Source organism: Crocodylus porosus, unplaced genomic scaffold, assembly GCF_001723895.1.
Source record: "Crocodylus porosus isolate Cpor-Errol unplaced genomic scaffold, CroPor_comp1, whole genome shotgun sequence".
Classification (NCBI taxonomy): domain Eukaryota; kingdom Metazoa; phylum Chordata; order Crocodylia; family Crocodylidae; genus Crocodylus; species Crocodylus porosus.
The window spans coordinates 119,273,538-119,295,406 of NW_017728943.1; the positions used below are offsets into that span (position 1 = coordinate 119,273,538).

At 40.7% G+C, this 21,869-nt stretch overlaps 1 protein-coding gene across 1 annotated transcript in view; it reads right to left on the reverse strand.

Moving 5' to 3' along the window:
* Nucleotides 1-1,391: 1,391 nt before the first annotated feature.
* AKAP12 (A-kinase anchoring protein 12) overlaps nucleotides 1,392-21,869 on the reverse strand; it is a 134,498-nt gene continuing 114,020 nt past the window's right edge. The window contains exons 5-6 of the mRNA XM_019548629.1: nucleotides 8,812-14,722; nucleotides 1,392-5,452 (exon numbers count right to left, since the gene is read on the reverse strand). Coding sequence (XP_019404174.1) covers nucleotides 8,820-14,722 — 5,903 coding nt within the window. The 3' untranslated portion in view covers nucleotides 1,392-5,452; nucleotides 8,812-8,819. The remainder of the gene's footprint in view (nucleotides 5,453-8,811; nucleotides 14,723-21,869) is intronic.

Sequence of the window (21,869 nt, forward strand, 5' to 3'; positions counted from 1 at the left end):
GAGCAGGGGTAAGTTGAGTGAAGCCCCGGCTGGGTGGGACTTACCTGCTGGAGATACTTGCCCCCAGATATTTTTTTCTCCCTCTGCCTCAATTTGTTCCCCCACCTTTCCTCCACACAGACTTACCTGCTGGGCAGGGGAGGAGGGGGGTGGTGGCAGTGCACGGTAGATCTTGGGTTGCTTTTAAATGCCAAAGGTGAACTCCTACTTAAAAAGGGTGGAGACCACTGGTGTAAGATATGGGGAATGTCAGCATTTGAAGGATAGCTGTACTTCCCATTGTGTAGTGTGCTGAGACAAATGTAGTAAGCTTTCTTTCTCAGAGCACACCCACTAGATTGAGCCCCTCAGGAGAAAGAGGCAAAGGAATGTGTAGTTTGTGGATCCTGCTGGGGCTTTGGTGCTGAATTACTCAGTCCTGTCAAGATTTAGGTGTGTCTGGGCATACCTAAAAACAGAGTTTTAAAAAAAGTTTGTACTTCAGGGCCAGGTACAGACTTTTTCCGATATAAGTGATTGAAAACCAGTCAATGCCCATAAGAGAACAGAAGTTTGGTACACACAGACTAATTAAAACATGGCAACACCCGGTTTAAGATTCCCACCCCCACCACCAAAGGGTGAATGTGTGTTCTGCTCACTACCAATCTAAACTAAATTGCTGACAGAAAACTGCATAACTTAGATCGATTCTGCTTCAAGGTTTTTGAATGTCTGTATCTAGCACAGAACTTCCGGTACTTCTAGAGTTAAAAACCAGCCAGGATGGATTTGAGGATCTGTTTTGGAAATAAGATACCTTGGGACAGGTTTTTTCAGCCTGTGGTCCGTGGACCCCTGGGGGTCTGCAGACAATGGCTAAGGGGTCTGCAAAAGATGGCTATGATCAATCAAAAGTATGTGAATACCCACACTTACAAACCCGCGCCTCCATTTGGAAGTTTTAAGGGTCTGCAAATGAAAAAGGGTTGAAAACCACTGTCTTAGGATTTTACCAATTAATTTAATGAATCTGAGCTTTAATCACATTGCTGCCTTGTTTTTGCCTAACTTCAGTCACACTAGTAAGGTGCAAAATTTATTTTACAAGTTTTCCTGATCCCTAGATACAGTCACTGATCTTGAATTTAACCTAGGCAATTTTTTTTTCAGATGCAACTTCTGATACAGACCAAACATTTTTCACAGATTTGCATTTGTGCATGCACACACATAGACAATGGATTCAGTCTTTTACAGATTCAATGTTTCCTTCTATTTACATTGAAAGGAAATGAGATGATGTTAAGCAACATTAAATCAGTCAATAGGCAAACCTGAGTCTCCAGTCTGGAGATGAATCAATAATCAGAGAACACATTAGCAAGGACAGCAAAACTGAAACACATACACACATTAGAATGAACTTGTGGTTGTATTTTATTCAGTCAATGTAAATCTACCTTAAAAACACAAAATAGAAAATCAAAATCTTTTTAACCCAATACATTAGATTAGAAGAAGCTGCAAGCCTGGCGCTCAAGCACAACCAAAGGTCGCAGCATCAACTGAGTTTTTCAGAGGCCAAAGCAATACACTGGAACAAAGTAGTATCTGTGTGAAAATATACTCCTTGCACTATTAGGAAAACCTTCAAGTGCAATGTTTTATAGCTGTCGGTTACAAGAAGAAACATGGGTTATACAGTTTACATTTGTTGCACTGCTTACGTAGGCCCCGGATTAATATAAAAAACAAGCAAGATTTAAGCCCTTGCTTCTCAACCCCTACCAACAGACAATTTACATGTTGATAAAGCTAGCTTCATTTAAATGAGCCTTAGACAAGAATTAACTTTACATACTATTAACAGCTTTGGAACTACAAACATTAGAGTCAGGATTACATAGGTCATGCTAGTATTTCCTTTTACCTGTTGCAGTTATTGCAATATGGCTTGCCATACATAGGTATGCAGTTTATACAAACTGAAACCAATTTCACATTTGCATGGTGTTATAACGAGCACAATTAATGCAAGCAACCTAGCCTCTGAGAACCAACAGCTGTTATCAGACTTATCCAAAGACAAGGGAAAAAGCTGCCACTAATCATGGACAAAGATGGTCAGGATCATTTGAAGTCAATTTTAAATGCATATACGTTTTGCTGTGAGGTAAGAAAAGTCTTTATATTTGGCCACTCTTGTGAGAACTCTGATTATCATGCCTCTGCTAATATAGATCATGGACTAGTCATGCCACTGACTGCCAATTTTTTTGTAGAGAATAGCTGACCTTTTTCATAAGTAAAAACACTTGTCTTTTCAAGAGTCTTTCCAGAATCCAGTCTATTAATGTACCTGCCTCTCTCTAAAATCTGCATATTATGTATATATGTGTATGTGTCCCTGGTGTGGTACTAGGTCAAAGTCCTTATAATGGAGAGTAGATACGCATTTGTTTAAAGTCCAATATCAGATATTCTCGAAGAAACTTTTAGCCCCTAGTCTCACATGCATGATTGAACTCTGTTAACTATGATGGAATTCATCAAAAGAATTGAAAGATTCTGAGTATTTAGTTGCTCTTTAGAGTTAGAATAAAGGTATATAAAATTAGATCTTTTTTACTGCAGCAATCACGTCTGTGGTACAAGTTACAAAATAAAGACCGGCTCCTATCTCAGAACAAACAGCCTTTCATGTTTAGGTTTCAAGTGATATTAAACCATGGTTAAAACCTTCAGCAGGAAGGAAAAGGCATAATTTTTTTTTCAGAGAAAAGCATGCAGATAAAATTAATTAATTCTACTAGCTCATGGGTTCAATAATTTAAGCTCTGTTCCATGGAGAAGAGCAGGGAGCCATGAAGTGAGATATGGAAAAATGACAAAAATTATAATTTTTGCTTTTTAAAAGTACAAAGTCTACCTCCCTCAAAATGTTCAGAGAACAACTACGACCACTTAGATGGAGACTACTGCAGAAACTGATTAATAGTCTGTTTGTTACTAATTCCTGATGACCAATACTGTCCTGCTCCAATACTTTGTAGCAATTGTTTGAGCACTTTCCATAGTAATCTGCATAAACCAAGAATCCATTTTTAGGTTCTTCCCTTGGCAATAGAATGGTTGCATAAAAAACTTTCCAGCTCAAGGCATCTTATATTAGCAAAGGTTGTACAAGATGTGGTTTTATACAAATTTTAGGAGACACCCACCATGTCCACTTGCCAGCGGTGACTTAGTTCATTGGCTAATAGGTTTTTTCTGAGTAGTAAGATAAAAGTTACAGAAAACCACCACCAGATGGTGCAATTGCACCAGTGCAATGAGTCAAATTTTGCTTGCTCACAGTGCAGCCCCTGGGAGAGGCAAGCACCTGGCATAACAAGAACATTTGGTACACTGAAACAGCTCATTTTAAAATAAATTACTATACAGATAGGACAGTGAAGCTACTGGTTAACATCTTGCTCAACCTGAATGGCGTGAAGTTTACAAAGTGCAAAGTATAACATTTTAGAAATCAGAACAAAAAGTGTATGGACTTGCCTACTATGCATATTCAGTGCCTAGAAGGTCAAGTACAGAATGCTTTCAACAGTTAATTATTGTTCAGTTATTTAATATTTCAAGCCAGGCCTGTTTGGTGACTGTGCTGATCTATACTTGTAACTTTATACAGTAAAAGCTCTGTTATCCGGCATCCCCCGGGAACGGGGGATGCCAGATAACAAAACATGCCAGTTAATTGAGCAGCCCTCCCACAGCATCGCCAATTCTCCCATGGGCCCTGTGCAGCCTGCTATGCCCCCTGGATGTGGGGGCTCAGCAGCTCAAGCTGCTTTGCCCTGGGCTATGCGGGCTCAGAGAAATCAGTAGTGCCACGGCGAGCACTTCCAGTTTCACTTTTCCTTACAAGCTGGCATGCCAGTTAACAGAGCATGCAGGCTTGTAAGGTGCCGGTTACCGGAGAGTTTACTGTACCTGGCAATGAGGAATACTGTGTTGGATGTCTATTAAGTCTTGAAACAAACAGAAGTATAAGCAAAGACTTCATTTAAATCACTCCCCAAAATCACCATTTACTAAATGCACATGAGCATTAGGAAACACACTGCTCTGAAAATAAGTAGGCAAAAATATAAAGTGGGCATAATCCAGTATCTACCAAACCTTTTTTGTTACAGAACAAGTCTCATTTCACAGCATTTATGTGGTCCAGGACACAGGGTAGCATTAGAATGCAAAAAAATATAGGTAAATTGATCCTTTTCTTTACAACTTTAAAACATTTCAATATTTTGTCTCAGATTTAAGCAGAGCAAATGAGGGCCATTTCAGGGTTGATTAACAGTTTGAAATGTTATGATAAGCATAGAATTGTTATGGACTAGGTGTTCTTAGAACTATTACATTGCAAAAAAGCAAACTTTAAATGTTTTCAATATAATTATAGTGCACTCACTCCCGGTACTTAGAGGAGATCATTCAAAATTAATTTCTGCTTAATAACTTACATCAGTAGGTTTCCAAATAGGAATTTGTACCTTTTGACCACAAATGTTCTTTAATGGAATCAAGAACAACTACCAATGTATTGCCTTAAATATCCATTCTCACATCCTTTAAATGTATGTCACCATTACCACTGAAAGACTGCTCACGCAGATATACCTAACCTAGCTATAAAATTAGCAAGCTCAGGAACGTATAGCAGGATAAACATGGCAGCCTAAGAATTCACCCAGGGTATGGAGTGCATTTTGTGATCTTTGAGCCACTTGCTGCCATGGCAAGCCTGTTAACAATGCCTGCATTTGTTAGTATAAAGCCAACTCAGGTATGTCTGCATTAGCTCCAGTCACACCTTCTGACTACCGTGTGAGCGTATATTAAGTGGAAACTCACAAAGATGATTTGTGGCCTGCCATAGTTCACTCACAGTGCTTCACCTTGGTCACATGCACTTAGCGTCTCATATGTTGTGTAATGCAAGTGTACATCATATTGTATTTAACGCTAAGGTAGAGAAAAATATGTTGAAGTCAAACTAAGTTTTAAGATATACATATAAATATGCAAAGAATTACACTTCAGTTTTGGAAACTTGTTAGAAGAGGAAAATCTGGAACAGAAACTAGGCATTACCAGCTTCCTTTTCAGGTTAGGTTATGGAAGTCAGTCAGACAGAAATTGTCACAATGTTTGTATTTTTTTCCCGAACACAAAGAAAAGTCTTGAAAAGGGTTAAGTGTAACATCCGAGAGTAAAAGGTGGTGGCTCAAGCTCCTGATCCTGTCTCAGGATTGTCAGCTGCTCTCTCGAATGACATCAGAGATTGACGGTCTATTCTCCCAGTTCAAAAACATTGGTCTACAAGTTCAGAAAGCAGGTTTTACTTTTGGCTAATGTTATCTTCACAGTTTAGTCTCTCCAAATGCAATGCAAATATGTAAAACTACAGCTGAAATAAAAGAACAAAAATGTTAATAAAGCCTTATTAGCTTCAACTTACTTTCTTGAACTTTTCTTAAACAATGGAAATTTTGGGGCAGGTTTTCTGGAGAAGTGTTAAGGAGGCGCCTCATCAATTCAGTTAACAAGCAAGATACATAACCAGGGGCCTGTACCTGTTATATCCCTCAACTCAGAACACACTTATATTAATTCAGAAAATTTGCTTGAAATCTCAAAATGTTGAGAAAATCTGACAGCTGTTGCAGGTTGTATCACACAGCAACATTCACATCCAGAGACAACCCTAGCAGAGTGTGGGGCTCAGGGGAAATCAGCCTGTGTGGGGCCTGCAGTGGTGGCCAGTGGTGGTGGCGGGGGGGCAGGGGGTGGCAAGAGGCCAGACGCAAAGCTGGCGGTGACATGGAATCACTAGCACTAGGTGGGCCCTGCAGGAGGGGCCACGGCTGCTCCGCCTAGCTCTACAGGGACCTAGGGCAGTCACATCGATTCACACTTCCCTAGGGATGGCCCTGTTCACATCCCATTAGGTTTCTCAATAAACTTTGTTTTAAAATCTTGCAGGTATATATCTATGTTTTAAGCATACATTATTTTTCAAGAACACAAGTTAAAAAAAATAAAACAATATAAGTTTAGGAATTTTCAAATATGAAATGATGTACTGCACATCCAAGATTCACAGGAAACAAGCATCCACATGCCATAGAACATTAAAACACGCTCTGTGTGGCATACATAAGCCCAATAGTAGGGAAAGTTTTTCTTCCTCTGTTCTCAATCTAGCTTTTGGCAACAAAAACCCAAAACCAAAACAAAGTTAGAAGAATTTTCCAAGTGTGGTCACCACCACTCTTTTCATCTTATTTTCATTTTTAAAATAGCTTGATAAACTTCAGTGTTACTAAACATCCAATGCTGATAAACATTCTCTTTTCTTCACTGATAATCTAACCTTGTGGTGGTTTTATGCTCTGAAGTCTGTGACAGCATGGAAAGAAATTTTACTAGAATGGCTAGAAATTTTTAATCAATAAAACAAGTTTGAATCTCCAGAAGTCATTTGACAGCCTATTTTAAGCTATCCTATGGAGAGGAATCATTACTATTTGAAATCTAAATAATCTCAAATGTAAAGTATCAACTTTGTTTTGTATCTACGATCTGGACTTGGAATTTTTTAAGCTCTCCCTTTTCTTCCATTCCTATGAAGATGGCAAAAAATAAAAGAAAAAGGCAACAAAACAACCAACCACTGAACAAGTGACTTAAATGTTTGGTGGAAAAAATCTCCATTTCAACAGATCTAACTAACACATTTCTTTGTTTGTAGGCTTGTTAGAATGGACAAAAGAAAAAAAATATACAGCGAACAAGTCTAGGATTCCCAAGACTGCATTTCAGTTTCCCTAGCTTGTTGTCTCAATTGTCCAAAAGACTAGACAGATACTCAGGAATATAGCTGGATTATTTAAGAACATTGTCAAAGCATTATTTATAATGTAAATGTCAATTACTTTTTTCCCTCCCACATTTTATAACAGCCTTAACAAAATCCCATATCTGGAGTGCTTTCTTACACATGATATATTTTCCCCTCATAAATTTGCACTGATGTATTCAGTTCAGTTTGCTTACAAAAGCCGAACAGCTAGCACTGACTGTAGCTTTATGCAGAAAGTGTCTGCATAGCTTTTAGATTTATTCCTGCACTGAGGTACAGATATGGATGTGCCCTGCGCACAGATCTGGGGGGCACGGGTCCCATGTGCCCCCTCTGGGACTCTGTGCAGCAGCAAGGAGCCGTCCCCAACCCTCCTGCCTAAGCCCACATTGGGCAGCCTGACCCCATCCTCCCCACGGGCTCTGCCCTCCAGCTATGCTGCCCATGGTGGAAGTGGGGGGAAAAGGAAGCCAGGCTTCATGCTCTGCTATGCTGTAGCAGCGCCACCTCCCGCAGGTGGCAGCCAGGGTTCAGGGGCTGCTGCGGGGGGTGGGGGGGCTGTGGACCTGGGTCCCCAACCTAGTTAGCCCTGGCAGCTGGGGGCCCCCTCCAGCAGGGCTAGGGGTGGGCAGGATACTGTGGGTGGGGGGGCAAGAGGCACCAGCACAGCTGGGGGGAGTGTGGGGGAAGTGAGGGGTACCAGCAGGGCCAGGGAGCTGTGAGTGGGGACTGGAGGCACCAGCAGGGCTGGGGGGCTGTGGCTTGGGAGTCAGGGGCCTGGATCTGTGCTCTGTGCGCTAAGGGAACAGGGAGAGCTCTGATTTTCCATGATAAAAAACCCAAAATTAAATGGCAAAATGTATAGGTATTTATAATTTATTTTATTGTAGTGGCTGAGGCACCAGTAGGCTTCCAAAATACTTTAAAAGTATAAATATATCAATAAAACATTGTGTTCAACTGACCTCATTCATATATATATATATATATATATATATATAGTGGGTTTTCATTTTAATTATGGATTTGGGGGGCTTAAAATCAGAGAATTTACAATTTTTTATCAGAGAAAACCAGGATTCCTGCTGATCAGGAATTCATCATTCTGACGTCCAAGCCTGAACAAAATGATACTCAGCATCCAACAGTTGCAGCAGCTGAATTTTCTGTGTGGTCTCCTATCCAGGAATTAAACAGATGAAACTCAAGCTGCCTAGCCTGCAAGATGATGAAGTGATTTGATGACATACTATTTGTTATCCCTGATTTGTTGCTAAAATGGCTCCTATTTGACTGAGGGTTAAAGGAAGATAAAACAAGAGGTGGGACTATCCTGGAGAAGGAGTAGAAGAGTGTTGCTCCCCCAGCACAGGGAGAAGATAGACAGCATCTCACTGTTTTTAGCAAAGAATAGTGCTGCATGCACGTAACAAGTAGTCTTATTTTCAAAGATGCTGAGTGTCCACAGCTCTCTCTGTGGCCTTGATGCAGGACAGAAGGGGAAAAATAATACAGTAGGTAAATGGTATATAATTACCCACAAAGTAGACTAGTGCACCTGTGTCAGTCAACTTCTTTACATCTCATTCAAACAATATGCTTCTACCAAATAAAAACAGTACAGTGATTTTCTAAAAGGCTGAACTCCCCTAACTTCCCTTGTGCCAATGGAGGCTGTAAGTACTGGACAACTCTGGGGGGGAGAAGAGGGAGGAACCATCCAGGTTACTTATTCTGGATGCATAGACATGGATTTAAATAATCTGAAGTAGGCAAGAAGAAGTTTGAAAAAGTTGTTCCTGATCTGTTTAATGAGATTTTTGATGCTAGCAAAAGACACAACAGCATCACATCAATAACACGCTGCAGTGACAGAAGTAAATTATTCTGAAAATGCTACTTACATTAGGCCTCAGTCAGTCAAAGCCAATGAGGTCTCACTTTGATTCATTTCAGGGTAATGAGATGTGGGGTCTTGACTATTTACATCTTCCTCCATGTGCGTCATCACATCTTCCACTGACTGGCTATGATGTTCTTCCTTTCTTTCTACGTGCATTTGCTGGCTTATACACTGGATTTCCACTGTCTGTTTAACTTCTATTTTCTTCAGCTCTGATTGGTCTGTATCAGCGGACTTTTTGGTGAAGTCTTCTGAAACACTAATATCTACTCTTGGCTTTTGATAGCCTGAACTTTCACTTAAAACCTCTTCAGGGATGGCTGCAATTTCTACTGAATCCTGACTGCCTCTCTCTTTAGATGTATCAGCAGTGACTGGCACATCTTTTGTTCGCTCTAGAGTAGCTTTTTCCTTTGTAGATGGTTGCTGGATCTCCTGTTCTTTACTCACTCCTGTCTCTTTACCTTTTGCGAGTTGCTGATCAGCCAGAACACATTTCTGTATTTCAGATATATTTATACCTTCTTGACTTCTGTCTGTTGACTCTGTCTGCTGCTGTGATTCAGATATGATGCTTACAGCCATTGGCTTTTCTGTCCTCTCAAGTCTGTCAACAGCAGACTGGATGATCTTTAATACAATTTTTGTACTTTGGGATTCTATAGACTGACCATTAACTTTTTCACCTTCCACATGGGTTACAAAAGGGCTTTTATCTTGTACTATTTCAGAAGGCAGTTTTTCAGGTACTGATGCTACAGCCTGTACAATTTCATCTGTGGATTCCATTAGCATTACCGTTTCAGAAATTACCTGCTCTTCAACTGAGGCAGCTGTTACCGGCATAGATGCTTTTTGTGCTTCAGAACTTTCAACTTCAGGAATGGCTGAGCCCATATCTTCCTGGGGCTCCACTACTTCTTGCTGCACTGAATAAACTGTATCACCATGTGCAATTTCCAATTTTCCAGAATCATGGAAATCTTTTTCCATTTTCAATATTTGCTCAGATTCAATTTTCTTAGTCTCACAGTCCTTTGAACTCATTGTTGTATGTAAAAGCATTTGTTTTGCTTCCACATGCTCTTCTTCTCTCTTTCCATGCACCGGCACTTCTTTAGGGGATATGTCTCCCTGAACAGGGGCCTCAGTTACAACTGCTTCACTGCATTTTGATCCTAAAGTACTGTCTCTTTCTCTATCCACAGTGACTTCAGGTACCTCACTCTGCACAGAATCCCCAGCTGTGATTCCTTCTGTGCATTTTGATTCTAAGGTAGACACATCGTCTTCCACCTTGCTCTGCAAGACAGCCTCGGTTTCTATTTTTTCTGGGCATTTTGTTTCTAAAGGAGGCACGGTGTTATCCACCTCCATCTGCATAGTGGCCTCAGTTGCAATTGTTTCTGAATATTTTGTTTCTGAGGTAGGAACAGAATCTTCCACCTCACTCTGCGTTGCAGTCTCAGCTCTTTCAGTCTGCATGGGGATGTCCATTACAACTGTTTTGGTATGTTCTGTTTCCACAGTAAGGTAAGCATCCTCCACCTCACTCTGCACAGGGACTTCAGGGACTTCCCTCTGCGGAGAGACGTCTGTCACAACTGCTTCTGTGCGGTCTGATTCTACAGTAAGCACAGTCTCTGCCACCTCTTTCTTCAAAGGATCCTCAGTCACTTCACTCTGCACAGAAGCTTCAGGAGAAGTTTCCGCCATGCATGTTGATTCCACAGTAGACCTGGCTTCTTCCAATTCACCCTGCGCAGGGACCTCAGTTACTTCACTCTGCATATGGAGCTGTGTTGTAATTACTCCTGTGCTTTTTGATTCTGCAGTACACAAAGAATCTTCCTCCTCTTTCTCCATAGGAGCCTCAGTCACTTCACCCTGCACAACGGCCTCCACTACAGTTTCCTCTCTTCCTTTTGATTCCCAGGTGGGTGTCGCATCTTCTCTCCCACCCTGAACAGCAGCTGCAGTTATATCACTTAGCATAGGGACTGCTGATACAGGTACTTGGCTGCACTCTGGTTCCAAGCTAGTCTTGATGTCTACTACTTGTTTAAGTTCCTCAGACAACTTAACCTTTGCTTCATCCACTTTCAGATCACCTTCATCTGCAGTTTCACCTGTAGGCAGCTCTGTTAAATTCAGTTTTTCTTCTTCCTTTGCAATATGTTGTTTTACTGCAGTAACATACTCAGCTTCCACCTCAAGCTCTGCCCTGGGAGTTATTGTGACACTACTGTAAAATTCTCTTTCTCTGGAGTCTGATGTCTCTGCAGTACTCACCTCTTCAGACATTTCTTCATGTCTTTCTACAGTTGCATGTTCAGGTGCTTGCCTTTGACTTTCATCAGTCAGTATATCAAGACTTGTGGTTTCTCCTGTATGTTCCTTCATCACAGTGCATGTTTCACTTATCTCAGTCACTTCCTCCAGAGCATTTTCTTCCATTTCATTTTTTTCTTGAACAGTTTCTGCTCTTTCCAGTTGGATGTCACCTCCTCCAAATTCCTGTTCCTTTAATGACTGTTCAGCAAGCACAGTTATTTGGGATGTGACTGTTATCTCCTCCTCTTCATCTTTTATTTCTAATCCAATTTCCTCAGTCTGAGTGACTACTTCTATCACAGTTTCTTCACCAATCACCTGTGCTTCATCTGACAGCTTAACTCGTTCTGCAACTTCCTCAAGAATTTCTCGTGTGTGTTTGTTTAATTCTTCCAAATTTTGCTCGGTGCCATCTACCTCCTGCACAGGTGTAACTTCTTCGGTAGTATCTGGAGTTTCAGGTAACTGTGAGACTGCTGACACCATCTCGGTTGTCTCCTCAGCAAGAGACACTTCTGTTGCTTCTTCAGCACAGGAAACTTCTGTGGCTTCTTCCCGAGCTGTAACAGCTTCTGAAGTCAACTCCAACTCACTCATTAGAGTATCATCACTTGTGTCCTTTCTCATCTCAGGCAAAGTTTTAGTAACCACTACTGTTTCCTCTACAACGACTTCTGCTTCGGATATCTGCTTAGTTGGTTTTTCTTCTTCTTTCACCTGTTCAATAGTTTCTGTCACCGCAGCAGATATCCAGGATGGTGATCTTTCTTCAATACTGGTAACTGCTCTTTCCCCCTCCACAACTGTCACAGTAACTGCATGAACAAGCCCTTCATTGGATTGGTCAGTTTCTAAGGCATCTTGTAATTTTTCAGCTCTTTCCTCCTCTAAAGTTCCCTCCTGTGCTGCTTCAGCTTGGACTGCCATTTGGGTTTCAATTTTTTCTCGTTCAGCTGCTTCGTATTCCGACAAAGGGACAACGGCTGGCACATCAGAGTCTTCCTCCACAGTTTCTGCCAATATTTCTCCAGCCTCATCAACACGAGCTTGCTCTAGTTTTCCCTCTGACTTTTTCTTTCTTCGGCCAGGCATTAATTTTCTAAATGAGACCCAAGACTCCTCTTTTCCAGGCTCCCCATCAGAAGTAGAATGTTCTATGCTAGCAGCAGTGACAGGTTCCTCAGTTTTATCCTCCATTTTAGTTTTGGACTTTCTTCTCGGAGTGACTAATCTTTTAAATGACTCCCAGGTCGAGACACCTTCACCTTCTGACGGACTTCCAGTTTGTTCTGGTGAGGAACTTCCTTGCCCATGATCGCTTTCCTGTGAACTGGTAAGCATGGTGTCTGCTGGTGTGTCTTTGTTTTCTCCACCTTCTTCTATCTTTTGGCCTTCTTGAGCAGGCTTCTGTCCTCCTTCCTCATCAGAAGATGATGATTTTCTAGCTCTTTTTTTAGATGATCCTACACAAATGAAGGCCTCCCATGACACTGAAGTGTCAACTTTTCGCTTTGGTTCTTCTGTGTTTTTTTCTAACTTTGGGTCCTCACTATTTTCTTTAGCTTCTTCGTGATTTTCAGAAGCTGCGCTTTCAATTGAAGAAAGGGTGGCAGTCTTTCCTTTATCTATTTCTTCTTCTTTGTCGCTTTCCGAAGGTCTCCTAACACGTTTCTTAGGAGTGACCATCTTTTTAAATGATGCCCAAGGAGTAACGTTTTCTCTCTTCCGCTCCGAGTCTGAAGGTATTCCTTCTTCAGTTTCGCTTGCCCGGACTGCATTGATGGCTTTTTCAACTGAAGGAATCTCAGTTGACTCTTCAGGGGAAGAAGCAGAGCTCTCTGCTTTTTGCTCTTCCGGACTCTCTGGGGAATCCGACAGATGTTGAATTTGATCTGCTGGTTCTCCCAACTTAGTTTCCTCTCTTTTTCCTTTATGCTTCTTTCCAGAAAGCTTCTTTAAGCCAGTACCTGTAAAAAGTTTCTTTAATGGGCTGCCTTGGACTTTGGCTCTCTCTTGTGATGACAACATTTCAACCTCATTTGTGATACCTTCTGGTGGCTTACATACAGCTACATCTTCAGAGACTAGTTCTGTTTGTTTGATGAGGTCATTCTCTGTTTTGCAGACTGTTTCTTTGTCCTTTAGAACTTCATCAGTTGGTTGGACTTTCTTTAGGTCAGCATCTCCTTCAAGCTCAGGAACTGAGGAGGGCCTCTGTTCAGCTGCATACAAATCAAGGGCTAGTTCTGCCTCATGTGCCTTAATCTCTTTCTCTTCTACAGTACTAACATGAGCTTCTACCTTTGTCTCTACCTTCTCATCAAAAACTTCCATTGCCAATGGAGCTAATGGCTCAGACTTTTCTTGCATTTTTCCGTCAGATTTTTCAGCAAAGACTTCAGCTGACAATGGAGCCTCTAGTTCAGATTTTTCCTCAGCATATATTTCAGTTTTCTCCTCTAGGGTTATTTTATATTCTTTCACTTGTTCTATTTTTTCTTCAAAAGATCCCTCAGGTTCCTTGTTGGCATTTACAGTGGTCTCCTGTAGAACTGGCTGTTCAGAAAGAACAGTAACTTCTTTCAGTGTTGTTTCTTCTGGGGTCTCTGCAACATCTCTTTCTTGCTCTTGCATATCTTTCTCACTTCTCTTCTCCTTTTCACTCACTTCTGTGGGGATCTCTGCTACTGTCTGCTCTTGCTCTTCCTTCTCAGTTTTTTCTTTCTCACTTGCTTGTAGTGGGACATCTGTGACATCTTTTTCTTGGTCCCTCTTTTCTTTCTCAGTTTTCTCTCTCTCACTTGTTTCTGTGGGGATCTCTACCACCTCCTTTTCTTCCTCATTTTTCTCTTTCTCACTTGGTTCTACTGAAATGTCTGCCCCGTCCTTTTCCTGCTCTTGTTTTTCTCTCTCAGGAGACAGCTGTTCATCATCTTTAGGCTTCCTGAAACTTGTCTTTTTCCTAAACCCTGCCCAACCTTGCGTAAAGAATTTCCTTAGTGGTGATGAAGTTTCATTAACTAATGCAGTTGGAGACTCTGGTGACTTGCTAGGATCTTTTTTAACTTCTGCCACTTTGCTCCCTTCTGCTTCCTCGCTTGGACTTTCTGCCAGCTTTTCAGGAGGAGACTCGTCTTTCCTCTCCTCACTCTCAGTTGTTTCTTCAATCTTTTCTACAGGATCAGTGACTTCACTTTGTGTTGCTTCTTCCACCTTTTCTAGCTTGACTTCACTATGATCTCCAGCTCCATCTGCAGACACTTGGTCTTCTTTTTTTACAGTCAGTAGCTGAACAGGTTCAGATTTTTCGGTCTTATCTTTTTTAACAGTAAATTTGAATCCAACAAATTTAAAAACCTTTTTAAATCCAACATCATTAGACTGTGGTTCACTGGGTTGTTCCATCTCTTCTACTTTTTCCTCTGGTAATGGTAACTGTTCCATAGCATCTTGAGCATCCGTCTGCTCTTCTTTCACACCATCTTTGTCGTCTTTATCAGTTGCTTCTGATTGTGTAGCCTCCATATTTTCAGCTATCTCTTCTTTTAGAATCACATTTGTGGGTTCTCTTTGTCCAACTAAAAAATCAAAAACGAAAAAAGATAAAATCAAATTAGATTAACTGCATCCTTAATTAACTGCTAGATTTTATATTAAAAAGCTGAAGACAATATATGTTTCAATTCTTAACACACAATGATCTGCATTTTAAAGAAGTCTTATAAAATACAAATACCATTTGAGAGGCAACTTTTAGGTCTGCTTTAATTAAACCTTTATCATCTTTATTATGAGCAAGCTTTCTCCTCACTGAAAGAAAGGGGAAAAATCACCTACAAGACACAAAGCTGCCTGCAGCAACAGTGGAACTCAATGATTCAGAATATTTGGGCTTGCTCTTGCTCTTTCTGTGCAAATGAAAGTTTAGACTGTACAACAAATGCAATACTTCGATTTTGTGTAAGCATCCATTTTTCACTTCAGGTAGTAATATCCTACCTGCAGGATAGACAGGACAGTTTTATTATTTTGAAGCAGTCTCCTTTCCAGCTGGGAGAAAAGCATAGCATCAAGAATGAAAGAAAGATTCAGACGTGGAAAATTCTGATGTCCCAGAATAACGTATGGGAGGATTCTTTCATGACTATATCTGGATATAGCTACAAGATATGATAGGGTCCTGACAGATCCAAACATAGATCTGAAATATCCTAACTACTAGTTCTGTCTTCAGTCACAAGCTGTGCTTCTCTGCACCTGTCAACAGGAATATTTTAAAAATAATGTATACTTATTTATTTGTGTATATATAATTTAAAATCTCAGGATGAATCTGAAAGACAGAGAGAAAGAGTGTGTAAAACTAGCAGTTTTTCAAGTTTACCCTGCGATCTTAAAATCAAACTGGATTCTTTCTTCTCTATACATTATCACCACTTCAGAAAATTCCTGATGACCCCACCTGCCCACATCTACATCAGTGCAACTCTATGTAAAATACTGAGCTTGCAGAGAATAAATTACCTTGCAAAGAAACAAAGAGCCCAATTTTAGTCTTAGATCTTAGTAGTTTTATCTCTACTTCTCTGCTCCCTGGGTGCTACTCTTGTGGTTTCTGCCTCAGTCAAGAGAAAACAGGCAGTGAAGACTGCACCTCTGAGAAAGTCTACCATATTTTTAATCAAATATCCTGAGATGGTAAAGGAAGGATGAGAGAATAAGTTCAGCATAAGAGTTCTGTGCTTTACGTGCAATGCAATGTATGCAGTCAGCTGCAGTAAGTATACCACTGCATGAGGAAGTCAAGGCCCTATCCATTCCCCTTCCTTTCCACTCGTGTGCAGAGGGTTGGGGGGAAAAAAGAAAAGTAGAAAAGCAGTCTAAAGGAAGCTGGTTGCCTCCATCCCTTCCTGAGGGGGTGCAGGTAGCTGGCCTAACAACAAGGGTGCCATCTTACTTCTCTGAACTGCCACAAACATGTCACATGCTTGCCTTAAATAAAAGTACTCATTGAAAATTATTTTAAATGCTTTTCCTTCCAAGAGAGATCTTTGGAACCTTGAAACATATAAGATTTTTATAACATACATTTAGGATAACTTCTACTTACAGTGCACTCTTCTGCACCATATACTGATTGATATGATAACTGCTTCTGCATGTGTTAGTCTCTGCGCTCTCTGCTTTCCTACAGATTGTCAAAAGGGTCAAACCTCATTGAGGCTTTCCTCCTAAGTACATTAGGCCACTAGGTGGAGGCAATCTAGTGAATTCCTTGTACAAAGTACAATCAAAATCCAATAGACACTATATTCTTTGTGGGTGGCTTCCCAGGGTCCTTAATTTATGCAGTATATTACAAAAGGAAACAAGCAAGTTTGTCACAGCATGCCATTTTCTGAGTCCTCTTTCTTAGATTGTGGCAGAAATACTAGCAGTATAAAACCTATTATAATTGTAAATGCTGTCTTTGCATTCAAATTCTAATTCTTGCCAGTGGCCAAATGCACTAAGAAGGAAAACAAAAATGAGACTGCATGACTCCTTTTATATTAAAAAGAGAAAAAAAACCCTGATAACAGGAAAGGCCCAGAGACTACGATACATACAGAGAAGACTAAACACATACAAGAAAATGCACTGTTTTGAGTTTTCACTCACAATTACCAGTTTTGAAAGACCTATAGTAAAAATATCCATTCCCTTCTAGTCAGCATCATATTGGGAAATATTATGATGCCCCTGCTGTTGCTGCTAAAACCTGACCGTACTGGATTAAGACTATTTTAATTTAAGAAAACACACTTGCATGAAAATTGTAAGCAGTAGACATAAACCTTGTCTGCAATCAGAATCATACAGACAAACCCCTGCTCCTGTGAAGAGCCAGTAAGCTTTAGCAGGGTCCCCATGGGCCCATGGGTCTATCTGCTTGGATCTAACAGCAGAATCAGGATTATGTTTGTACAGCCTATTCATATATCAACTGAACCCTTCAACAGAAGCTGAAGCAGTTTCACTTAGAGGAAGAGCTTGGTGTTCATTCAAAAGGGATTAATGACCTTTGTACATATTTATTTAAAGGATTTCTTTATTTGTAGCAGCAGGCTGGGTTTTTTTAATACTTGACACAGTAATTCTTGGATAGTTCTCACACAATAGTAAGTGAAAACACAGTAAGAGGAGTAACTATGCCTGTTTTGGCACACAGGTATACGGCACGTCAGTCATTAGAACAGTTAAGATTTAAAAACAAAAATGAAAATACCCTCAACAAACAGCAGCAGCAAATACCAAGGAGGATGTCTGGAGGGATTCCTGACCTCTCAATGCCCTCAGGAACAGCTAGTCATATTGCAATAAAAAAACAAGCAGCCCTGAAATCTCACCATGAGATCTTAAACTCAAACTAGCTTTTTTCCCTTTCCACACACTATCACTAGTATGGAAGTGTTCTGAAAGTCAGATTCTGCCCTCAATCACACCAGTAGAAGTGTTTTAAAACTCTTGAGGCTGCAGAACTGTAAGACATATATAGAGTGGCTTGGAGCATCTCAACATCTGTGCAGAATAATCTGCACAATAACAAAGCAGGAGGATTATTCAATGAGCAGCTAGTTTGTCATATGAATTAGGGCAGTAACAGGGAAATTGAGAAGAATTACAAGTCAATTTTAATAATAAATCCTCAGTGCTGCATCATGGCTTCCAGCATTTGACTTCAGGGAATTCTCCCCACTGGAATGCTATGGCTGTTACTGCTTTTAGGTCAGAACTAGGCCCCCTTTATATTTACAGTACACTGAGAGGGAAGTTTCATTATGGCTGTGGTCAGCTATTGTTTCCGTAGCAATATGCATTATTTTTTTAAAAGGAAGTGGAACAATGAAGTGTAAAGGATAAATGAATGCTAAATGACAAACTCAACTCTGGAGACAGTGGGCAAGTCTACATGAGACATTTACTGTGCAGTTGCCTAATTAGCTCCATAGTAAAACATCACCGTTTACATAAGCAGTACTATTAGTAGTAAACTACTCTGCCGCAAGACAGTACTTGTTCTTTACTCAACACGTGTACATATTGATGGGGCTGGCTGGAGCATGAGGGTACTTCAGTGTGGGGGCTGCCTGCTGGCTAGTGCACCAGCCATCACCCCTGCAGCATGCTGAGCAAGGTTGGAGCAGCCCAGGACTGGCAGGCTGACCCCTCCTGGGCCCTCCATGAGCTGGGGCTGCTCTAACCCAGCTGAATATGCTGTGGTCCCGGGCTCACCTGTAAACACGATTCCTGGGAGCAATAAATTTTGGCGCAGTATGTGCCACGGTTTATTGCTTCACCTTAATAGCACATGCAGATGCACCCAGTGGGTGGAGTTACAGCATCATAAATAACTGCTGGGGGAAAAAAAGAAAAAAGCAAGCAGCTCTTCTACCAAAGGTAAGTTATGGTAATAGATATTTGATTCATGGGTACTTGAAACGTCCACAAGTTACTCTGTGGAGATTCACTAGGAAGAATGGGCCTCATGAAGTCCATGATAGCAATGCAAGCAAAGTAGATGTAAGGCAGAACCATCCTATCTTAGTAAGAATATTATGCTCACTTTAGAGTGATGTAAATTATAACAGAAGATGTAAGATATCAGAGGAACAGGCCCAATAAGGGCAACAGAAAAGCTGGCACAGCATAGTCTTCAAAATGTGAAAATGCTAAGCACTGAGACACAGTTAAGTGGGTTACATTTCCTGAAAGACAAAAAATCTCACCTTAATAATAAAAGCCACCATAAAAATTAAATCATGAAAGTAACATCTAAAGCATAGGGCTTTAGAGTACTCTTAGATCAAAGAATGTTTGCAGAGAGGGGGGGTGCTTGCTATTAGAATATGTCAAAGTAATAATGATTTGCAAAAGCATGCAAAGAATCCATTAGGGCTATTTAATACAGAACTTTAACCAAGCCTAGCTTAAAATGACACAGTAGCTGTAAAAATACCCAGAAGCAAAACAAGAGATAAAGTCACACCAGTACATGAATTGGTAGGGATGCAATTCCAAGCCACCAAAGGCTGCAAATGGTGTAAGTATTCTTTTCCCACTCTCAACCTCGCCTTCAGAATTATAAGTGTTTTTTCATCCCATTTTGCTTTTATTTCCCAGCTTTTAAAACTTAAAACTCTCATACACATTTTCAAATTTAAAAACAAAATTAAATTTGAATCCTGAAGATAGCTTTCTCCCTTTTTCCACCCTGCAGGCTGCAGCCACGTAACTGCAATTTTTGGCAATTATGCAAAATTTGGATTCTATTTCCACCTGCACAGTTACACTCATTCTGTGCTTCTCTTCTGAGCATGGGCTCCACTGTGGCCGTGTAGGCTCTGGGGCAGAAAAGAATCACCAGGGTATGCATCCAATGCTGTATAAGTCCCCAAGACTTTAACTGCAAAAAAAACCATGAGCACCAAGCAGTTAGGACACTTACTCATGGAATAGTAAGTCCTACTCACTTAAACAGCATTTCCTGCTTCTTAACAAAATGCTCTGATCACCAGGCTATGAGCTTGGTATTGCCTGACACACCCTCCAGCCCTCCTCTTGAAGCTGATCCACCAGCTAGCCAAAAGGGAGATTTGTAGGGCTAGGAAGAAGCTGACTCAGTGAGATAGATTCTGGCCCAGAGAAGGAGTTGTGAGTTCTAGCCCTAACTCCAAATCCCAGAAAGTACCCCACTGCCATTTATCCAATGATTTATTAAATCCAAGTCTTTACAAAGCATGGTTTAAAAGGACACAGAAGCTGTAAGAATGCTCAAAAGCAAAACACTGCTGAATGACAATGGTACTATTCAGAAATGGATCAGCATTTTTATTTTCCATTATGTTTAAACACATTTACTAAACAGAACAAAACTCTAGTTGATATTTGGCATATTTTGTATTGATAGGACTCAATAGCATAACTGACAGGGGGAGGGGTGGGGAACACCAGCCTTAGGCCTGGTCACAGGGGGGTCACAATGGGGGGTCACAATAGGGGGTCAACATGGTAGGCTCATGGGGAGTCACAGGGGGGTCACAATGCCCCCTCCCATGAGCCTGCCAGAGTAAATAACTGATCTTTACTGATCTTTATTGTAAACTTAAGGTTCTAGCTGTACTATGCCAAAAATAATTGTTTAAATAGCAGTAAAATACAATTCTGGCTCAGCCAATCCATATTTATTTTAATATTTATTTTTTATTCAATGTCAAAAAATTAGAAGGAATTTTGTGGTCCGGGCCTGGTGTTCCCTTCAGGACCTTGGCTTCATGGGCAAGGGAGCTGGATGCAGCTACAACCCCAGTGAATACTGCCAAGCAAAAGAATTTAGGTTCTATATACATGGTTTGAATGTGCAGCAAGAATAAAGTCTATGTGGACTATTAGTAACTCTGTTCTCATTACACTGATGCTCCTCATCCAGTACTCAGAGCCCAGGTCTGACCTGGATATATTTTCCTTCGTTTATCTTTTCTGAAACTGACACCGTTACATGAATGACGCTATCATGATAAGGACTTTTAGCATGCAATATCCATAACATTTGGTATCATATGGAATATTGTGTCCAGTTTTGGGTGCTGCACTTCAAGAGGGATATGGACAACTGTGAGAGGGTTCAGAAAAGGGCTACTCATATGGTTGAGGGCCTGCAGGTAAGACCCTATGAAGACAGACTGGGAGATCTGAATCTCTTCCTCCTTTGCAAGAGAAGGCTGAGAGGCGATCTTGTGGCCGCCTACAAACTCACTGGGGTGGGGGGAGCAGCAGGGAAGAGGGGACACTCTGTTTACCAGGGTGCCCCTCGGGGTTACCAGAAATAATGGTCACAAACTGAAGGAGAATAGATTTAGATAGGACATAAGGAAGAAATTCTTTATGGTGAGGGTTGCCAAAATATGGAATGGGCTTCCAAGAGAGGTGGTGCTTTCCCCTACCCTGGAGGTGTTCAACGGGAGACTAGACAGGCATCTGGCTAGGGTTAACCCCAGCACTCTTTCCTGCCTGATGCAGGGGGTCGGACCCAATGATCTATGAGCTCCCTTCCGACTCTCAAAACCTATGAATCTATGAATGTATTAATCCACGGATTTACTACACATGAAACTAAAGGAAATGATGGAAATTATCCACAGCTATGAAAAAAGAATAAATAAACTGAAGAAGCAGTTCTTATTTTCAAAACAGAAGGCTGCTCAAAAGTCATCCTCAATAGGAATGAGCACAGCTGATGTATTTCTATCAGCTACTTTCTACCTTAATATTTTTATTCTTCTTTAAAAAACAGAAACAAAACTATTATTTACACATACAAACATTTTAGCTAACAATATGCTCATTATCAATGACATATAAAATCACTGCCGGCATTTTTTAATGAAACTTGCCTTCTTTTCCTCAGACAGCAGAATTGAATCATTAAAAAAACAGCATGTTACTAAAAAGACCAGCAGGTGGCACTATGTCATTTCAGGTGTGTCATACATTTATCATAACTATGTCTCATTTTCCAATTACCCATCCTCCCTAATCTGCTTTCAAATTTAAGCATTGATAATAAAAGATGGAACATGAATAACTAATTTATTGATCTTTTTTGCAAGTTACAATCTTTTAAATCAATGCCATGCACTTCACATGCTAAGTGAATCTCTTTCCATTCATCTTAGCCCTAGAAAG